This window comes from Sus scrofa, chromosome 1, assembly GCF_000003025.6.
Source record: "Sus scrofa isolate TJ Tabasco breed Duroc chromosome 1, Sscrofa11.1, whole genome shotgun sequence".
Classification (NCBI taxonomy): domain Eukaryota; kingdom Metazoa; phylum Chordata; class Mammalia; order Artiodactyla; family Suidae; genus Sus; species Sus scrofa.
In genome coordinates, this window is record NC_010443.5 from 33,488,901 (window position 1) to 33,511,454 (window position 22,554).

General features: G+C 38.6%; 1 protein-coding gene across 2 annotated transcripts in view; it reads left to right on the forward strand.

The window, feature by feature from the left end:
* Positions 1-20,232, forward strand: part of TMEM244 (transmembrane protein 244) — a 39,131-nt gene extending 18,899 nt beyond the window's left edge. The window contains exons 6-7 of one of the 2 annotated variants that reach the window (XM_021088422.1): positions 1,456-1,500; positions 3,708-4,961. In XM_021088422.1, the coding sequence (XP_020944081.1) occupies positions 1,456-1,500; positions 3,708-3,802 (140 nt within the window). In that variant the 3' untranslated portion in view covers positions 3,803-4,961. Of the gene's footprint in view, positions 1-1,455; positions 1,501-3,707; positions 4,962-18,962 lie in introns of those variants that run through there. The other variant, XM_021088425.1, reaches the window with a different exon arrangement.

A 22,554-nucleotide genomic window follows, 5' to 3' on the forward strand; every position in this document is an offset into this window, starting at 1 on the left:
TGAAAACTTCATCTCCTACCCTCCCTCCTCCTCCCCCACAAGCTTTCCTACCATTTCCTTTTTTTGATTAACTACAATTCAAAACTGTACTGAAGGTAGGTGTTTCCTATTCTCCTTTTGCATTCAATTTGTCATCCATTGTGTAAGGTTGCCTCTGTTAGAATATTTTTCCTTCAGATCCTTTCTTGAGGCAGAAATTGGCCCAAGACTAGGCACTGGGAATGGAGGAAACCTGTACCTGCAGGCTTGCAAAGTTCCCAACAATAGTTATTATTTAACCAGAATACTAGGTTCCAAGATTAAAGGGTTTTTATCTCTACTGTTATCTCTGGAGGCAGAAGAAAATGGACTCAAATTCTAGTCCTCTCTTTTTACCAGGTATGCAGTCGAAGGCAAGCCATAACATCACTTCTGTTAGTTGCCTCCTCTACAAATTTGGGGATAGCTAGTGAAGTTTCGGTGAGAGTGGGAAATTGTCTGACACAGGCTCTAAGCCTATAATGATTACTGAGTAACTGACAGTTTCACCAATTTCTTCATCCATTTATTCAAAATTTACCCTTCCATTGTAATGTTGTCTCTCTTACTGTCTTCTATTTCTTTTTTAAAAAAAGCATACTGTCAAAGTATGGATGATAATTAATCATGTTGTAATTCAAGGTTATTATTATTTATTAACTACTTAAATATCACTCATGTTTTCTTTTTTTTTCTTCACTCATGTTTTCAATGCCTTGATCTATTGACAGGTATAATCAGTCTCCGACATAAGAACACACAATTTTCAAATGAATTGCTGTGTGTCAGCATCAGTGCTATTAGAAACTGCTAGTATATCAATCCCTTAGCGTCAATTTCCTCAGACACAGATGTTTTTAGTAACTTGGAGAACCACCGAACCCCACCTCAAATTCTCTATTTTACTTTGGGGCTTAAAGATTCCAGGAAGACAGCTTAGGATATCTGCAAAAGGGTTCAGGATAATATGGTGGCTTGGTTTTCAAGAATCAAGATAGGCAATAGGTTCTAGATGGAGAAAAGTTACAAGTTAATTGCCTAACACATGGCATATAGAAAATACTTATGGAATATTGCTCAATAGAATTGAGTTCAGAATGAGGTCGCCCAGAACTGCAGAGAGAGCCAAGCACTGAGCATTCAGGACAGTTTTAGGATCATTTCTGCTGCATGTCACTACAGTTTGACTTTATGAGCTGACCTGAGAACCTGACAATTCATGACATCATTTCTAGGGGAGGAGTTTCAAATATCTGACATAACAAATGACTTTTTCAGACAATGACTTTACAACTTTGGAGCTACATGATTTCATGAATGTGGATAAGATTTTTCTTTGCTATGTGGAAATGATTTGACCAAAGAAAAGTATTTCTTCATGAGTTAAACAATAATGTATGTTTTGAAAATGAACAAGACCTTTTATTTCTGTTGTAGTTATGTTGGAATTCCCTTTGACATCGCATTGGTGGGCTGCTTTAGGTATGTATATATGATACCCATAAGTATTATACGTATACATTGTACAACTATAAATATAATAAATTCACTGAATAATAAAAAAGTATTATACATATATATGTATACATAGTACCTATTTAATATAAATATATATTTATATATAAACATCATAAAAGTATTTTATGTGGGTCTTGTATTGGACCAGAAGACTACTCAAGGGCTTTATCATCCTAAAATCATAAGAAATAAAACCCTGGATATATATTTGACACATTCTTTTAGTTTCTTTCCACATGAACGGCATTACTATCTTTAGAGTAGTACAAGAAGAAAGGAAACTATTTTATCTCATTAATTTTTTTCTGTCCACAACTGAAAAATTGAATTCATCAGTCATATATATAGTAAGAAAACTAATCAAGTGAAAGTAGACTTCTCTAAAGGTTTTATTTGGATTAAGCCAGACCACAAAATATTTTTAGATTTCCTCTTTTCAGTAAATTTGGCAGTAGTTTTTATCAAAGTATTGTCATATTTAGTGGTGAGAAACAGACATGTAGCACTTTACCACATTCTTTCCCCTAAAGTGGAGTTATTTTTAGTACCAACATTATTTATATTGCCTACTGGCCCCTTCACTCCACTTACCTTGCATATCCATAATTCTTCAATATTGTTTAGTGCATACAGAAAATACTTGTAAAAAGTAGGTGTTTTATTTTGCATAAGCCTTCCCAAGATGTATACATGTTTTGGCTCCTGCAGCATATAGACATTTCTGGGCCAGGAATGGAACCCACACCACAGCAGTAACCAGAGCCACAGCAGTGACAACGCTGGATCCTTAACCCATGGAACCACCAGGGAACTCCCCAAGATGTAGATTTTTAATACATCAGAAAAATGATACTGAAAGAAATGCTTTAATGAGCCTAAGTGGAATCTTTCATCTGTGAAAAACAAGAACTTCCCTCTTTTGGATTTTATTTACAATACCACAGAATTTATTGAGGCCTACCCATCTCGGTCACATATCAGATGCAACCCTGATAACAAGGAGAGTCAACTTTGGCATGATGCAAAACCAATAGCATTTGCTAAAATAGTTGGGTAAAAATTTAATTTCTAATAATCAAGTTTGGATTACTCAGAGAAAAGTTGCCAAAAGATGTTTAAAGTAGCTTTCTTTGATTATCTTTGGGTTAGCAATTCAGAGGTAAGAGAACAGTGGTCAAACATCTTAGAAATTCTACCTTGTGGTCTCATGTTGGGTGTGGCTCTTTATGTGTGGAAGCTAAGCCTCTGATTCACCAAAGACTCCTGCCTCAGGGACTTTTACCTTTCGTGGGAGCTATGCAGTTACTGGCATACAAGGAGTAACAGATTTCTGAAAGCCCTTGAAGGCCTGATTAATATTTTAGCACAAACAAGAATCATCGAGTCAATGAAATCAGAGCTAACAGCATTTTCATAAGACTAAATAACTCAGGTAGGTAGAATTTTTGTTTTTAACATCTTTTCTATACTCAAATATTTCTGCATTCATAAGCATGTTTTCCTTTTACAATTAGAAGAAAAAATGCCTTATAAAATATTTTTAGGAGTTCCCATCATGGCTTAGTGTAAAGGAATCTGACTAGTATCCATGAGGACGTGGGTTCAATCCCTGGACTCGCTCAGTGGGTTAAGGATCCAGTGTTGCCGTGAGCTGTGGTACAGCTTGCAGATGTGGCTCGGACCCAGCATTGCTGTGGCTGTGGTGTAGGCCAGCGGCTACAGCTCTGATTTGAACCCTAGCCTGGGAACCTCCATATGCTGTGGGTGCAGACCTAAAAAGACAATTAATTGGTTAATTAATTTAAAAAATGTAAATAGCAGCAATACAAACAAATGGCAGGTCCGAAGAGCTAAAAGAATTGAGAATTGTAAATTCCTAGCCATGTGCTTTGACTTCATTGCTTCAAATTTCTGAGTTTTAAGAGCTCCTTACTATTAATTTGACAGAACCATGCACCTATTCCCTGCAGGAAGTTTTGAATTTCAACAATTTACCAGCACAGAATATGTACCTACTCTCTCTTAGCTGAATCTATGAACTCCTCTATTTCAAATGCTATGTCAGTTTCAGGAACATTATTGTAGTCATGACAATTGTTCTTATTCATAATCTCACCAATGAATAATTCATTATTGGTAGTTAACCAAAACTTCCCTTTCATTCCTTACAGGATTCGGCTTAATTTCAATGATATGTGGAGGCCAGACTTTAGCATACTGTTTGTTCAGAGACAATTTTATTTATCCAGATCTGGAGGATTTTTAACGGAATGGCTGAATTAATTTGCCTCAGACTTTCTATATTATCACATACATTGTGTTCAAGCTCAGTTGTATTTTTTGTTCATATCTATATTCAAGGTTGAATTTATTCAGGGTACTTTTTAACTATAAAAAGAGGCGAGACCTTAATAGAAAGCAGAAGAATCCTAGTAAAGAACTCATGAGCAAAGTCATAAAATGCAGTGTTTCCCAAAGTATGTTACATAGACCCCCAGTTCTGAATGATATTAATAGTGCCATGTGGGGAAAATAAAATTTGCATATTTAAATATTTTTGTGGAATCCTGGGTTTTTAAGTAAAAAAAAACTCATTCCAGAACTTCTTAGAATCTTTAACATATTGCTGTGAACAAGACATCTCTAAACAGCAGTATATCTTTGAGTGCTCTTTCTCAGACCTATTTGAACAGTTTAGAAAATGCTGATGTATCATGTGGAAACTACAACATGGAAAAGGGCAGAATCAAAACTACTGCAAATCCCTGAACCAGCATTAGATTTGTTTTTGTTTTTTGTTTGTTTGTTTGTTTGGCTGCGCCTGTGACATACAAACGTTCCTGGGCCAGGCATTGAACCTGCACCACAGCAGCAACCTGAGCCACAGCAGTGATGACACCGTATCCTTAACCCACTGTACTACCAAGGAACTTTCAGAGTTTGATTCTCTTATTGTCCCAAAATATTTGTGAGAGCATTTCTTATGAAATTATTGCCTTTTTAAAAACATTAGTGTCTATTTCTTTCCTTAGTCTATAGTGTTCTAACATAGTGCTTCTCAACATTCAGTGGGCATATGAATCACTTGGGGATCTTGTTACAATGCAGATTTGAGTGAGAAGAGCTGGAATAGAGCCTGAAATTCTGTATTTCTAACAATTCCTGAAAAAATACCTGTGCTGCTGGTCCATCTTTAAATAGCAAGGCCTAAGTGGTTGGGATATTTTTTAAGGTTGTAGAATTCTGTACTGCTGGCCCTGTGTTTTTTATATCATGGTTATTCAATACATAATTGTTGAATTGTATCAAACTAAGGTGAGTTAAATTTGTATAACAGTCTTAAATATTTCCCACTTTTGAGTATATTCAAAACATCTCCAGATATGAAAGAAACACATAGTATATTACAACTAAAATATAAGTATAGGAGAAAACAACAGGAAATAGACAACTCTCCTTGCCGAGCCCCCCACCCCCAACACACACACACACACACACACACACACACACGCACTCTCTCCCAAAGGAACCTTTGGGGAAACAATTAGAAACTAAACAACACTATCTCTAGAATTTTTCTAAAATGAATTTTTTTAATCCTAAATGTCTATTTCCCCCATAAAGGCATGCATTCAGTTACTAAGAAATAGCATGCTAATGGTAGTATTCAGGGTAACCGCCCCAAAACTGCTTTGTGTTGATGAGTTACTGGTTAATTTAAGCTTCTCATGCACACTTAAGTATGAAAATAACGGTACTGTTTCCCTTTCTTCTGTCTCACATCTACTTATTCCCACAAACTTTTGTTTCCCATCCATTATTCCCATCCTTCCTGTTAATTTTATCCAAAATGTTTGGTTTTAGAAGTATCAAAATCTGTAACTCATCAAAGTCAGCCAAGGGACTGTAAATCCAATTAGGCATAACAATTATTTTCTTCTTTAAAGGAAGGCAGCATAGAGAAGCTAGGAAAGGGTCAGCATTATGATCTTTGATTCACCAATTAAAACCCCATTGACAGCACACAGAAAGAGTGTCTTGTTAGCAATACAAAAAACTGAATCTTGCTCTATGAAAAATGCACATATTGAACAAACCATAAACACACTGATGAAAACGCTTGCCCTTATAGTAACTCACACTTGGAAGAAGTTTACAGAAATATTAAAACTGCCCAAATAAATTTGATAATTAAAAAAGATTTGGTTAAGTACTTTTTAATATAATGAGAATTAAGTTACACTAGTAAATTAGAATAAGAAACTCTCCAGACTCAGAGGACCTTAATATCTTGTCATTCTGTAGTGTAGCTTAATTAGCATGTTTATTTCTAGGATTAGGAATCCATCTGCTCAGGTAATTACTATTATGCTAATCCTTCTCTCTTTTTTTTTCTCCTGATCACAAGAATAATCTGTGGTTTTCTTCTTTTACTCATTAAGATGATTATCATAATTTGATGACACCACTTATCACACAAAAATTAAAAATACAATTAGGATGAATATTTTAGCTTAAAAATACTATGCATCTGAAGTATCAGCTAAATATCCACTTTCTTTTATTTATTTAGATTCTTTTTTGGCCACCCCGCAGCATATGAAGTTCCCAGGCCAGGGATCAGATCCAAACTGCAGTTGTGACCTAAGCCACAGTTGCGGCAGTGCTGGATCTTTAATCACTATGCCAGGCCAGGGATTGAACCTATGTCCCAGTGCTCACAAGATGCTGCCAATACTATTGTGCTACAGCAGTAACTCCTAACTTTATTACTTATTTATTTATTTGGCTGCATACAGGCATGCAGAAGTTCCCAGGCCAGGGATCCAACACACACATGTTGTAGCTGTGACCCTGAACCACAACCGTGACAATGCCAGATTCTAAACCCGCTGCACCACCAGGGAACTCCTAAATATTCACTTCAGTTTTTGTTGCTTTAACCTATGTATAAGTTTCTCAAAGGTCAAGAGTCATGCCCATTTTATTTGCTTCCCCAGTGTTCCACATAGAATCATCAGTAGGTAGAATCCTATCCTATATTTTGCTGCATATTTTTTAGGCAAGACTGATTATTTTCATATTTTAAAGAAAGATAGTATTTTTGTATTACTTATAACCTTTTCATAAATGTACTCTAAAGTTATTATACAACTATTATCTTATAAATCAACTTACATATCTTTAAATAATGTTTTACTTAAAAGAATTATTTCTCAAATGAATGAACCTATCTTTACTTTTGCTGGCAGTGATCCTAAAATATATATGAGGACAATTTTCACATCTGAAGTCTAAAGATTAAGCTCCTATCTAAAATTTTATGGGTCTTGTTCAGCTGATTTACCTTAGTAGCTGAATTGATAAATTCAAAAGCTATTTGGAGTCATTCCAAAGCTGCAGAGATTATCTCACAGAAGTGAAAACATATATACTATGTGACAGAGAATTCTGTGACAAACATCCTAAGGAAATATAAAGGCACTTCCTAAAGTTGTTTCATAAACTTTATAAACCTGAATTGCCAGGTAAATAAATCTATAACAGAAGCATCCATAGATACTTTTTGTGAACACTGCGAGAAAAGGGAGGGAATACAATTTGGTTTATAGGAAGATAATGTATTTTTTCCATAGAAAATTTCTACTTCAGAAAAAGTCTTCATAAAAGATATAAAAATTTGAGAATTTTTCACATTTTAATAGAGGATAACACAGTTATAACTTTCCCAAGTAGCATGCCTCCACTTACCTGGCTCTTTCTTTTCTATTTTCTTTTATTCTGTCTAAATGTTCCTGGTAGTTCAGTAAAGCTAACTGTAACCAAAACATTTTTAAAAACAGAGCTAATTACCATCTGACTTTCTTCTTGTTGAAGAATATTCACCCTTCCCCATATGCCCAATAATTTAAACAGGAAGGAACTGAAAATAACATTTGAATAACTATCTTAAATGATAACTGCACAAAATATCAGTTTATTAATCTAGCTAGTATTTTTAAAGCACATTTGGTTGATTATCCCAATAATATACTAATCATTTTTCAAAAATAGGAAAATAAAGGCTTTTCCCAGTAGCCTAGTGGATAAGGATCCAGTGTTGTCACCTCTGTGGCGCGGGTTCAGTCCTGGCCTGGGAACTTCTGCATGCCATGGGTGCAGCCAAAAAACAAACACCCGAAATACAGGAAAATACAAAATGTTTGAGGGAGATAATTGGGGTAACTCATAATATAATAATCAGGAATTAGCATGCGCGTGTGTGTGTGTGTGCACGCATTTTTTTACTTCTTTGGATTACACTATGGTTTTCAGTTCTGCTTTTTTTTTTAAACTTAACATTATATCCTAAACATTTCATTAAACATATTTTTGATATATATTTTTTATTTTTTATAGTGATTTTAATTTTTTCCATTATAACTGGTTTACAGTGCTCTGTCAATTTTCTACTGTATAGCAAGGTGACCCAGTTATACATTTTAAACACGTTGTTACTGGCTGTATATATAATATAAACACTTTACAACTTATTTAACAATTTCCTTTTTATTGATGCTTAAGTTCTATATATTTTTTTCCTCACATTAAGTAGATAGATGTTAGATCTTCATTTGAAGTTCTCCTCTGGCACAGTGGGTTAAGGATCTGGTGTTATTACTGCATAGACTTGAGTAGCTGCTGTGGAGCAAGTTCAATCCCTGACCTGGGAACTTCTACATACCACAGCCATGGCCAAAAAAAAAAAGCAACCAAAATAAACAAAACCCAACTTCACTTGAGTTCTCAGATAAACTGGATCACTAAAAGTGAAATTATTAGGTCATATGGTATGCATATATTTTAATTATTGAAAAATATTTCCAAATTGCTATTCAGAATGTTTGAACCATTCATCTACCCCCTGTTTGAATGTACTCACCCACCAAAAGAATGAGAATATCCATTTAACCATACTCCTCTAACATTGAGAACTGTCTTTTTTTTTTCTTCAAGGGCTGCACTGGTGCCATATTGAAGTTCACAGGCTAGGCAACCAATTGGAGCCGCGGCTGCTGGCCTACACCACAGCCACAGCAATGCCAGATCTGAGCTGCATCTTTGACCTACAGCAGCTTATGGCAAAACCAGATCCTCACCTCACTGAGCAGGATCAGAGATCGAACTCGTGTCCTCATGGATACTAGTTGGGTTCGTGACTGCTGAGCCCAAGAACTGCCATTTTTACACTATTAATATGCATCTATCAAAATAATATTTTTACAATGTATATCAACTCCTAGGCACGAGGAGTGTTCAGGTTTAACATAGGTCAAGTGGCATACCTTGTAGTTGTTTTCTAACTAGCTGTTGTTGGGTAGATAGTAGGGAATTAAAGGAGAAGAGATTTAAGCTATTTGAAGGCAAGGAAATGGTCATTGTTCAATACTATATAGCCAGCTCCTGGAATAATGTCTGGGTTGTATCAGACATATGGGATGCACAATTAAATGAGGAGAAAATTCAGATTCATTTTTTCCTTGACTTGGAGCAATTGGCTACAATTCTTCTAATTAGTTGCATGTTGGAAGACTCCTCTGGTCCATGTGGAAAGAGATTGATTGTTGTACTGATGCAGCCAAAGTCTTCAATGTCACAAGGAAAAAAACATGCAGAGACTGTCCCAGGAGAAAGAGGATACCCAGTAACAAGGGAGTAAAATGTTTAAACCAAATATAATTGGACACACTGTGCTGTCACCATACTCATGTTGAGAGCAGACTCAGCAAAAACAACATTTTTCAATTCCCAAAGCACTGGTGAGTAATGTATATTTTACACTAGATTTTTGGAGGCGATGGAGGAGAGGGTTGCATTGCACTTAGCACAGCACACTTACTTGTCTCTTCATTAGGCACCCTGGCTTTCTTCCCTAGCTGCTGCTAATGGCCAGGTCTCTGTTCTCTTCTTCATTTTTTCTCCACACAGTCTCTAAAAATGCTGTGTATGTTCCAAGCCAATTGGATTGTGACCACAGCTAATATATACCAGTAATCTGAACAAACTCCTTATCATTGCCCTTCTGAAGAGTAATCATTCTTAGGGGTCTAATGATGTTACTTCAGGGTATCACCCTAACCTATCTCTAATAACTTTCTTTTCTTTTTCTTTCTTTCCTTCTTTCTTTCTTCCTCTTCCCTTTTTATTTTTGGCCACTGGATTGGAAATATTCTTTGTATGTTCTAGAGCATTTTTATCCAATAGAACTTTCTTCAGTGATGAAAGTGCTTTCTATCTGTGTTGTCCTGTATGGTAGCCAGGACACGTGGCTACTGAGAGCTACACATGGCTATTGAGCTCTTGAAATGTGACTACCGTGATTGGGGAAATGAATTTTAACTCAACTTTAATTAATTTAAATTTAAAACCAGGAGCTGCTGCACTGGACAATATGGGAGGATCTCCTTCCCATACAAGGGAATGTACCACCTGCAGACATTGTAACTCAGCCCATTAGGCCGAGTTCAAGGCTGAGTTACTAGGGCAGAAAGATCTACCATCAAAAGAAAGCATTAGAGGAGTTCCCGTCGTGGCTCAGAGGAAATGAATCTGACTAGTATCCATGAGGACGAAGGTTCAATCCCTGGCCTCGCTCAGTGGGCTAAGGATCTGGCATTGCCATGAGCTGTGGTGTAGGTTGCAGACATGGCTCAGATCCCAAGTTGCTGTGGCCATGGCAAAGGCCAGTGACTACAGTTCCAATTCAATTCCTAGCCTGGGAACCTCCATATGCCATGGGTCCGGCTCTAAAAACAATAATAATAATTTTTAAAAAAGCATTAGAGGTAATGGACATGCTTTCTTCCATGGTCACCACTAGATCTGAATCCCCCTATTTTCTGGGAATCAACTGTTGGATTGCACTGGGAAATTAGAGATTTAAAAAATTCATAAGTTGGAGTTCCCGTTGTGGCTCAGCATGTTAAGAAACCAACTAGTATCCATGAGGATGCAGGTTTGATCCCTGACCTTACTCATTGGGTTAAAGATACAGGATTGCTGTGAGCTGAGGCATAGTTTGCAGACTTAGCTGGGATCCAGCATGCTGTGAGCTGTGGCGTAGGCCAGCAGCTGCAGCCCTGATTCAACCTCTAGCTTGGGAACTTCCATATGCCACAGGTGTGGCCGTAATAAAAAAAAATATTAAGTTCCACGGTTGCAGACAGAGATGCACAAACTGAACATTGTCTTAGTGTGAGGGCAGGAGAATCTGTTCTCTGGCATGGCCTGGCATGGACATAGTGGGAAGAGAGCGGAGCCCAGCCCAGTTTGCTCGGACTTGGGGTGCACCAAAGGGAAAAGGGCACAGAAAACCCAGAGATTGTCATCCGGGTTATGATGCACACAGGCTGTGTGTACGTTGTCTAGTAAAGCACAATGTGTTGGTGTCTTTATTTTGTTCATATAAAAATGTAATTTCTGGAGTTCGCTTGTGGCTTAGCAGGTTAAGAATCCAGCATTGTCACTGCAGTGGTTTGAGTTGCTGCTGTAGCATGGGATTGATACCTGGTCCAAGAACTTCCGCATGCCGCATGTGCCACAAAACAAACAAACAAACAAAAAAAAAAAACAGTAACTTCTGTCTTAGACCTATGACTGAAACTTGATTTTTTTTTCTTTTATGAGTGTCTAGTATCAACAGGTCTTAAATGTTAAAATATGCTAGTCATGCTTTAGAAAAAAACAAAATTTTCATCTCGAAGCTTAGGTAAAATTTTGGTTGTAGGACTCTCTCTGAGAGGGTACTTAGTAGATGGATTGGGATTAGAATCTTTAATTCATTAAAATGGACTGCGAGGCATGAGGGTGTCTTATAGCCTGGGGTTTTCATAGAAATTAGCTAATAGAAAAATACTGAGGCAACTAGCGGCATAACAAATTGTATCGTAGATATACTATTTGGAGGACTTATCAAAGATGACTTGAGATTAGAAACTTTCAGATTGAAAATGCAGATGACAATATTAAGTGTTGTCAAGATGTGGAGAAAAAAGATTGCTCAAACCACTGCTGATAAGAATTAAATTGGAACAACCTCTTTTGGAAATAATACCTAGAAAGTGTGCCTCTGTGATATCCACCACCTCTGCAAGTCAACTTACATGTGAATATCGTAGAGAAACTCACGTCCAAGGACAAGTGAACTAAAATGTACACTGTGACATTGTTCGTACAAAGTAGAAGAAGCATAAATGTCCATAAATATGAGTATTAATTTAAAAATTATTAACAGGAGTTCCCGTCATGGCTCAGTGGTTAACGAATCCACTAGGAACCATGAGGTTGCAGGTTTGATCTCTGGCGTTGCTCAGTGGGTTAAGGATCCAGTGTTGCCGTGAGCTGTGGTGTAGGTTGCAGACGAGGCTTAGATCCCGCCTTGCTATGGGTCTGGTGTAGGCCGGTGGCTACAGCTCCTATTAGACCCCGAGCCTGGGAACCTCCATATGCTGCGGGAGTGGCCCAAGAAATGGCAAAAAGATAAAAACTATTAACAGATAAAATACTATGTAGCCCTTTAAAGAAACTAATAAAAGTTCTATAAGTGAACATGATAGATCTCAAAAATGGGGAGAAAGATCAAGATGGCAGAGGAGTATAAGATGTGCTCACCTCCCACAAACACATCAAAAATGTTTATGAAAAAAATGAAAATACACATTGATTCTCTCGTGTAGCTTTTTAACATGCACGCAAATACTACTACATATTTTATGTGGTGCATGTATGTACTACAGGAGGGTTGCAGTGATGCGCATCAAGTCATCAAGTTCGTGACACCGATTGCCTGGACATAGGATTGTGTTGTCTAGGAATGGAATGCAGAGAGGAAGATTAGTTTAAATATTGGGCATGTTAATTTGGAGCTAAAAGTAGGATTTTCGGAGTTCCCGTCGTGGTGCAGTGGTTAACGAATCCGACTAGGAACCATGAGGTTGCGGGTTCGGTCCCTGCCTTGCTCAGTGGGTTAAGGATCCGGCGTTGCCGTGAGCTGTGGTGTAGGTTGCAGACGCGGCTTGGATCCCGCGTTGCTGTGGCTCTGGCGTAGGCCGGTGGCTACAGCTCCGATTCAACCCCTAGCCTGGGAACCTCCATATGCCACGGGAGCGGCCCAAGAAATAGCAACAACAACAACCAACAACAACAAAGACAAAAAAGACAAAAAAAAAAAAAAAAGTAGGATTTTCATGGAGCACTGGGAACCATGTCTGGTCACTTATGATGGAGCATAATAAATGTGAGAAAAAAAGAATGTATACATGTATGTGTCACTGGGTCACCATGCTGTACAGTAGAAAATTGACAGAACACTGTAAACCAGCTGTAATAGAAAAAAATAAAAATCATTATATAAAAAAATAAGAAATATTTCGAATAAAAAAATAAAAGTAGGATTTTCAAGTGGAAATATCCATTTGACTTTCGTACATATGAAACTAAGTCTCAGGCAGCCTATTCCAAGGAGCATTTCCAACATGCTTGTGAGCCCAAACTTAATGAGCAGTCAAATTATTATGATGAAAAGACAATTTGTAGATGTTTATCCTAATTTGAAAACATACTAAGGTTATATATTCATTGAAGATTCTAATCCTTACAATTTCAGTTCCAGATTTAGAAAACCTTGTGGTATAAATAAGATAAATTATATATCATATTGTTTAAAATAAATATAGATGAGATTCATTTTCTGAAGCTCATCATCACATAATTCTTTTTTCCTGGAAGGACAAGTGTGCTATTGATCAGTGTACACTGTTCTATGACATCAGTCTTAAACACACTTCCAACTTTTACCGGATATTTTTGTATAAGGAAATATAATTTTTAAGCTCAGCTATATTTTTTACCACTTAATAAAACCTCAACTGAATCTGATTTGATAATTACATGAAAGTTGAACTCCCTCTGTTCATTTTTCTTTTTTGTGTTTCTATTTATAGTGAAAAGGATTGAGCAAGTGGTGCAAAGTGTTGATTTTTCTTTTGGACTGATTCATTTTTATACTTATTAACTGATGTTTTCCCTACAAGTGAGTTCTGCTTGTCACAAAGAAAATAGTCTCAGAAATATTGGACTCTTGCACATGTTTTACGCTCAAAAAAGTTTTTTTGAGTTGAATGAGTGAATAAATTTTCATTTGTAGAAAACGGCTAGAAAAAATAAATGCAGGCGCTCCCGTCATGGCTTAGTGGAAATGAATCTGACTCGTATCCATGAGGACCCTGGTTTGATCCCTGGCCTTGCTCAGTGGGTTAAGGATCTGGCATTGCCATGAGCTCTGGTGTAGGTCAGGTTGGATCTGACGTTGTGGCTATGGTGTAGGCCAGTGGCTATAGCTCCAATTTGACCCCTAGCCTGGAAATCTGCATATGCTGCGGGTGCAGCCCTGAAAAGACACAATTAAATAAATAAATCCAAAACTATATTCATGTAATTCAGTTCTATAGTTTTTCTGTATGAATAGCTATGTATCAGTGGCATTGTGGATGCTCATTGTGTACTGAATTAATAAATGAATGGATACACTGTATTATGTTTACATTTTTCACAAAAACTCAATACATAATTTTTTTTTCTTTTTAGGGCTGCACCTGCAGCATATGGAAGTTCCCAGGGTAGGGGATGAATTGGAGCTACAGCTGCTGGCCTATGCCACAGCCACAGCACTGCCAGATCCAAGCTGCATCTGTGACCTACACCACAGCTCGTGGCAATGCCAGATCCTTAACCCACTGAGCAAGGCCAGGGATCGAACCTGTGACCTCATGGATCCTAGTCGGGTTCGTTAACTGCTGAGCCACGAAGGGAACTCAGGAAATCATTTTTTAGCCCACCTCTTTACTACCAGTGAGGTACATCAGATACCTATTTAAAGTATATCACTTAGCACCTTTGAAGATGACAGAAACTGATCTGAAGAATAAAGGCATTTATTGACTTTGTGTTTGAAAAATCCAGAGCTATGCTGGCTTCAGGTGAGGTTCAAAATGGAAGCTCCAAGATTTGGTTGGTCTCTGTTTTCCAATCTGCTCCCACATATGGGCTCATTCTTGGGAGGTTTTACCTATATTGTTTCCTGTTTGATTGTTCATGTTCCTTATTAGACCCAGTGGGAAAGAGCAAGGATGTTTCTTTTCTTTTTTCTTTTTGTCTTTTTTGTCTTTTGTATTTTTAGGGCCACACCTTCAGCATATGGAAGTTCCCCAGGCTAGGGGTCGAATTGGAGCTGCAGCTGCCGGCCAACACCACAGCCACAGCAATGCAGGATCCTTAACCACTGAGCAAGGCCAGGGATCGAACCTACATCATCATGGGTGCTAGTCAGGTTCCTTAACCACTGAGCCACAGCAGGAACTCTAAGGATGTTTCTTTCCCAGATGCTTCCAGTCTTATTGGCTCATACTGGTCCTAAGCTAATCACTGCAGCCAGAGCAATGGGATGTACCAATTGGCTTGAGACTGTCTGAGTGCACCCTGTCTGGAGAGTAGGAGAGTTGAATAGAGTGGCATATCCTGCAACAATAGACCTTGGGACCCAGCTCCACTCACTAGTATGCTGGCAGTAGCTTGAAGACCTAGTTTCACTCATCAGTGGGTGGGCACCAGCCCCGGAACCACTGTGGCCCCACAACCAGCCATTTTTCTGTAAGTCTGATGTGTCAAAATAGACAAAGAGTATTTAACAAAGAGAGAGAGAGAGATGGAGAATTAGAGAATTTAAGTGACACGTCCAGAGTCATAAAAAATAGGCAAAGAAGCTGTCTGGGGCTCAAACTCATGCTGTTTTCAGCACACCTCCCTCTAGATGACATTTTTGTATGGTAGTAATAGTTGTTAGAAGAGAGAATGATTCCTAGAGAACTTGCTCGAACACTTCTATGAGTCATACTGGGATTCTAAGGTGGCCAGCACAGGAGGCCTTTGCTGGAGACACCATCCTGGCAGCATGCCTTGGCCTCTAAGAACTTGTCTAGGTGTCCAAGATACAATGTCTAATAAGGAACACTTGTGACTGGCTTTCACCTAAGAACTCTGATCTGCCAGATATAAGTAGCTACCTCTGATCAGCAGCAATACCCGTTCATGGTCAGGGTGGTGCCAGTGCCTTGATTGAAGAGAAGTCCCCTCAAATGGTTTGGGGTAGAGCAACATGGTTCAGCTTTGAGTAGAGAGGAATGGCAAAGACTGACAGATTGGCAGGCAACATTTGAGTTCAGGCTGGGCCCCAATGCTAGTTGGAGACCAGAATACAAACCAAAGAGGGGTTCCTGTCGTGGCTCAGTGGTCAGTAATGAACCTGACTAGTATCCATGAGGATGTGGATTCGATCCCTGGGCTAAGGATCCACTGTTGCCGTGAGCTGTGGTGTAGGTTGAAGACACTGTTGCGATGGCTGTGACATAGGTCAGCTCTGATTTGTGATTCGACCCCTAGCCTGGGAACTTCCATCGGCCACAGGTGCAGCCCTAAAAAAGCAAAGCAGAACAAAACCAAATAAAACAAAACCCACAAAAGAAAAAACCAAGAAGCCCAGGCTGAGGAAGGTGCCCCTTTCTGTGCTTCCAGTGTAATTTCCATAATTGTACTTGCCCCAGTATACTACAATTGTCAGTATATATCCTTGTCTTGTGCACTAGATTCAAGCAACTTAAGGGCTGATTCTCTGTCATTTGTTGGACAAAAGTTTATTGAGACCTGCATTGTGCCTGGTGCTGTTTCAGGCGCTGGAAAGAATCTGTCAGTGAATTGTTTTCAGATGAAAATCTGCAACCTTCTGAAATGTACTTTCAACATCACATATTCATCACCCAGAACAATGTCTGGAATATAGTGGGTGCTCAGCAATAAACAAGATGTTCAGCTGTAATGGGCAGTTGTGGTGATTAGAAGGAAAAGCTGCAGTGTCATGGCATTTAGAGACCTGCAGGTCTCAACTCAGATACCCTGGAAACCAGGCATAAGTCAGAAGACTTAATTCCAGTCCCCATTCCAGAGGTGATGCAATTCCCAGGTCTGATGTGTTTGTAACTGCCTGTGAATCTGGAAGCTGAGTGTCGAGAGGATGAAGTTTTTACCACCAGTAGTTGGGCAGTGTTCCAGCAAAAAGAAATTGAGGACAGTGCTCCATACATCATAGGCTTGCTATAGTTTACAGAGTCAAACGTGAAGGACAAGAGGGGATTTTCAAAAACATGTGGTCAGTCCTTTCCTCTCCCCGCCCCCACCGCTCCACCACCATTTTATTCTTTAATTCTTCCTTGCAGTAGCTATTGTGTTCACTTCAATCATACCGTGACAGGAAGTTCACAATTTACTAACACAAGCATTCCATTCTGAGGAGCTGTCATCATTAACAAGTTCCTCCTGAAGTCAAGCCAAACTTAGTCTCCTTTCGTTTCCTCATTGGTCCTGTTTCTGTCTTGTGAAACGACTCAAAAATTCCAATTGCTCCTCCTTTAATTTAGATATCAGACAATATTCTCTCATATCTGAAGACAAGCCTAAATTTTCTCTTTGTGAAAACATAAATGCATCCATCTTTTCCTTCCCTTGGAGCAAGTTTCCTTTCTCACACTGAGGTCCACCCTTCCATGTGTGCTCTCAATTTCATCCCTTCCCACTGGAACTCAGTTCCCAGTTATGTTTCAGCCTATTCAGGTCACACTTCTGCCTCCAGTACCCTTAAAACTACTCTAGGAAAGCTCAAGACCTCCTTCAGTCATACACTCAAGAGACATTTTTACGCATGATTTTATTTCACCCCTCCATGGCATGGCATGGCATGGCATGGGCACTACTGACCACTCCTCACCCCTGGCTGCCTTTCCTGCTCCTTCCCTGGTGGCTCCTGGTGGGCACCTCTTCTTCCATCCCTTGCTCAAGCATTGACTGCCTCAGGGTCCCATCCTAAACCGTCTTCCCACCTACACCCTCTCCCTGGGGGATTTTCCTCACTTGCCTCACTTTGCTTAACACATAGCAAGTAAAAGCTAATAACTCCTACACATCTATCTCTATCCCAAATTACTTTCTGGGGCTCTACATCTATTTATGCACTGATTTTTCAGACCTCTCTAAGAGAACACCCCACAAGGGCTCATGCTCAACACCCGCAGGATGGAAGGCTCCTGTGTTCCTTGGGGAGCTGGGCATCCAGGTATTCAGATTGCTGTCTCTTCTTGCCACCTGCCCCACAGATCCATTCATCACCATCCCTGTCAGGCATGGGACCCAAACGTCTCATCAGGTCATTCCACCACCATTATGGCTCTTGCTGTGATTCCTCCAATAGCCTCCTACATGGCTCTTGTCCAGTTTCTATACGAACAATTCTTCTAAATGTGAATGGGGCTCCATCCCAGACCTGGACAGGAGAATAAAGAGGAAATACCTTCCCGGGAACATCAAGACCCCTCAAGACCTTCAGCCTCATTTCTTTTCACTTTTTCTATAGCATTTTGTGCTTTGTCCATGTTAGTTTCCCAAATGTACTCTAGTCTCTCAATCTCAGGTCTTTAGAAATGATGTTCCTTCTACCAGAATGATTCTCAACATGCTCTGCCTCTGATCTTTACTCCCACCCCTTCCTAGGCAGCTACACAGGCTCATTCGTACTCTGCTTGGTCTCGGCTTGGATGTTCCTTCAGGAAGATCTCTGTTATGCCTTCTGCGTATCAGACCACTGACAGTATCCCATCTGTGCATCTGTATAGCTCCCTAGTCTTTTCACATCAAAACATTTGTCACATTCCATTGGAATTGGCTGGTTTCCTTACTACACTATGACTTGTGAGGACAGGAATAACTAACTCTGCCTTGTTTACAGCTGTCTTCTGGAGTCTAGTAAGAAGCTACCTTAAATAGGTACCAATAATTACTTTCTAATTGAAAAATACATGTTTTTGTACAGATCCAGTTTATGAATACCTTCTCAAATCACAGAGGAAAGCTTACTTAATTTTTCTTTTAAAGACATACCAAGTGAAATAACTTCATTTTGTTTTGTTTTTTCTTTTTTGGCCACCCTGTGGCAGAAGAAGTTCCCAGGCCAGGGGTCAGATCTGAGCTGCAGTTTCCATCTAAGCAGCAGCTGCAGCAACGTCAGATCCTTAACCGACTATGCAGGGCCGGGGATTGAACCTGTGTCCCAGCACTCCCAAGAGGCCACCAGTCCCAATATGCAAGAGCAGGAACTCCAGGAAAGCTTACTTAATTTTCTAAAGGAGTAGTTTTTCATTTACTTCTTAGCACACTGAGGGTTTGTGAGGATGCTTAAGGACTATGACAATGGGGAACAGGGGAGGTGGAGAGGCCAGCTCAACTAGCTTTGTGTACTAAAAGATGTTTGGTTTTCTAAAGCTACGCTCTCATATATCCCAATACAGGATGTGCCCACATAGCTGAATCCTCATCTGGGAGCATGAATGATGTATTAGTTTCTTATTGCTGCTATAACAAATCACCACAAACTTAGTGGACTACAACGATACAAATTCAATATCCTGGTTCTGGAAATGAGAAATCCGACACCAGTCTCACTGGGCTAAAATCAAGGATGAGGATGTGGACATCTTTGGGGAGGCCATTGTTCAGTCCGTCACAGATGGACTTCCTCGAAACGGATATGTACATATGCATCTTCTGGATTGTATGTTATCAGAAAGATGAAAGTCTACATCTTTCAGACACCATCAAAAAAGATCATGGACCCTGGTATATCACATTTCTAGTGAATTTAATTTTAAAAATCTATTTCAAATAATTTATTTACATACATATTTTTAGGACCATATCCAAATGCATAACATACCACTAAAGTAAATCAGTGTAAACTTTGGGGATGGTGATTGGTAAAATATATGAAAGCAGAAAACATACGTATCCTTTAATTCAGAAATTCTACTGCAGGGACTTTTTCTTACAGACAAAAGAGTAAAATCAAAGACTGCAAAAAAAAAATCAGTTATATGACATAGTACATTTATACAATGGGACATGACACAATTATTATAAAGAATGAGGGTGATATATAGGTGTGAATAGAAAAAGATACTCAAGAAAAATTGGACAAAGAGAAAGACAGGGTGCAAAGTCTGATCTCTCTGTGCAGTTTCAGAAAGGACTGTATATATGCTGGTTTCCAAACTAATTTGGGGGCAGAATATAGGAGAAGCCATCAGCATAGAGTGGGGAAGGCAGAGGCAAGAAAAGAAGGCTCTTCAATTTATGCTTCTCTCCCATCTACATTTTCTATTGTGTGTGTATATTACTTTATTTTACAAAAGAAGGTCAGAGGCAGTTAATAACAAATGATAATAACAGTGAAATCAGTAATAATGTTCACAAGTTTGTGTGCTTTCCACAGTTTTAAGCACTTTACATGGATAATTTTATTTAATTCTCACACCTCTATAAAGCAGGAACTGTTATTATACCATCTTGGCAGATGAAGAAATTCGGGCTCATGCAGGTTAAGAAAATTGTTCAATGTCATGCATGGTAGGGGGAGAACTCAGATTAAACTGAGGTCTAGGAGTTCCTTTTGTGGTTCAGTGGGTTAAGAACATGACATTGTGTCCCTGAGGATTGCTCAGTGGGTTAAGGATCCTGCGTGGCTGAGAGCTGTGGTGTAGGGTGCAGATGTGGCTCAGATCCAGCGGACTGTGGCTGCAGTGTAGGCCTGCACCTGCAGCTCCTATTTGACCCCTAACCTGGGAACTTCTGTATACCACAAGTGCTGCCCTAAAAAGAAAAAAGAAAAGAAAAGAAAAGAAAAGTTAACTGAGGGCTATACAACCTAAACCGGAGCTTTTAACGTTGCTTCTGCTTTTGCTTTCTTACATATATTTTTTCATCTTAAAAATAAAAACCTTAGGAAAGGAGGCACAGTGGTTAACGAATCCAACTAGGAACCATAAGGTTGCGGGTTTGGTCCCTGCCCTTGCTCAGTGGGTTAAGGATCCGGCGTTGCCGTGAGCTGTGGTGTAGGTCGCAGACGCAGCTCGGATCCCGCATTGCTGTGGCTCTGGTGTAGGCCGGGGGCTACAGCTCCGATTAGACCCCTAGCCTGGGAACCTCCATATGCAAAGGGTGAGGCCCTAGAAAAGACAAAAAAAAAAAAAGATGAAAAAGAAATTTAAAAATAAAAACCTTGCCAAATATTACCACATATGTTTTAATATGGGTAATAACTTTCTCAAATGTCAAACCTGAAAGTATCCTTTTCCCTAACATGTAAATAGAAATTGCTATATCACAAAGGCCCAAGATTTTTGAGGCTTGCTATATTCAAAATGTAAAATTATTTGAAAATTTTTAATGAGAAGCATTACTCAAAATGACACCTTGGATAAACCCTTATAAAGGAGGACAATACAAAGAACTAAAGAAGGGAGAAATGTAAACAGGGAGAAGAATAGAAAAAGAATGAGAAGAAAATTTACCAGATTGTACTAACACTGGTGATTTACAGCTTTAAGGAAATGCTTTATAAAAGTAGTCTAGGCTATCATTTCTGACAGCTGTAATTTTTTTCCATTATATGCACTGAAGAAATACTCTATTTCCATTACAGATAGAATGAGGTTGGGGTATTTTTCAATGAGAAGATTATGTCGCTAAAGTCATCCAGAGCATGCTTTATTGAAATGGCTTCCACATGCCAGCACCACTATTATTTTTTAGGGAAAATAATAAGAAAAATAAACAAGCAACTCATGGCCACTCTAGATTTGCATATAATCAGAAATAATTTGCCCAAACCTTTCCAGGTGAAAATGTTAACTATATCTGCCCACTCTATTCAGTGCTTCATGAAGGCTCTGGTGTGAGCCAGTGACTTGTGCCTCACTTTCTGATTTCTTCTACCCTTGCTGAATCTCTTACGTTAATTCGCTTGCATCATTGCCTTCCAAACAATCCCAGTGGGATTTTATTTTTATTTTTTGTCTTTTGTCCTTTCGGGGCCGCAGCCATGGCATATGGAGGTTCCCAGGCTAGAGGTCTAATCAGAGCTCTCACTGCCAGCCTACGCCAGACCCATAGCAAGGCGGGATCTAAGCCTCGTCTGCGACCTACACCACAGCTCACGGCAACGCCGGGTCCTTAACCCACTGAGCAAGGCCAGAGATCGAACCTGCAACCTCATGGTTCCTAGTCGGATTCGTTTCCACTGTGCCACGACGGGAACTCCTTTTTTTTTTTTTTTCTTATTTTTTTATTTTTATTTTTTTTTTGTCTTTTGTCTTTTGTTGTTGTTGTTTCTAGTCCATTCTTAACTACTAAATGGTCTGCGGGAAGAGTACAAACGGAGACCCATGCACCACATAACTAAACATTAAACAGTCAAATCCATCAAACTGGTAAATAAAATATGTTTATCTCCCACCTTGACAAAAATATCTTAACAATAAAATTTTTACAAACATGTAAAACATGACTTTTACATACTAGAAGAGAACAAGATTTCACAAAAATGTAATTTTGTTATTATTATACAAGTTTGGATGTTTTGTTGATTGAGCTAGTAATGTTTGAGTGGGTAATAAAATGAAGTTGCCTCATAATTCATAAATTGTTATATAATTATTCCATATAATTTATTTTTCTTGCTTTTATTTCAGGAAGACAAATGCCAATTACGTTGTTAAGATCAAGATTTTCTTACAATTTGTGTTCTATTAACAGTAATATCAAATTGAATCACTGTGGTTCCTAGATTTTTTTTTAGCTAATTTAAATTCAGAGAAACTCTCTGGCTGAAAAATCGCAAATAAGATCAATAAAATTTGTGATATACATATTTGGGAATGAAACAAAAACTTTGCCAAATTTAAACATTATTAAAGAAAATGTTATGAAATCTTTCATTATGTAATGATTTCACCATCTCTTACAGCAATTGTTTCATTAAATCTTCAATTATATATAACTGTGGGACTTTGATTTGTTCAAAGTGAAACTAATAAAAATAATTTT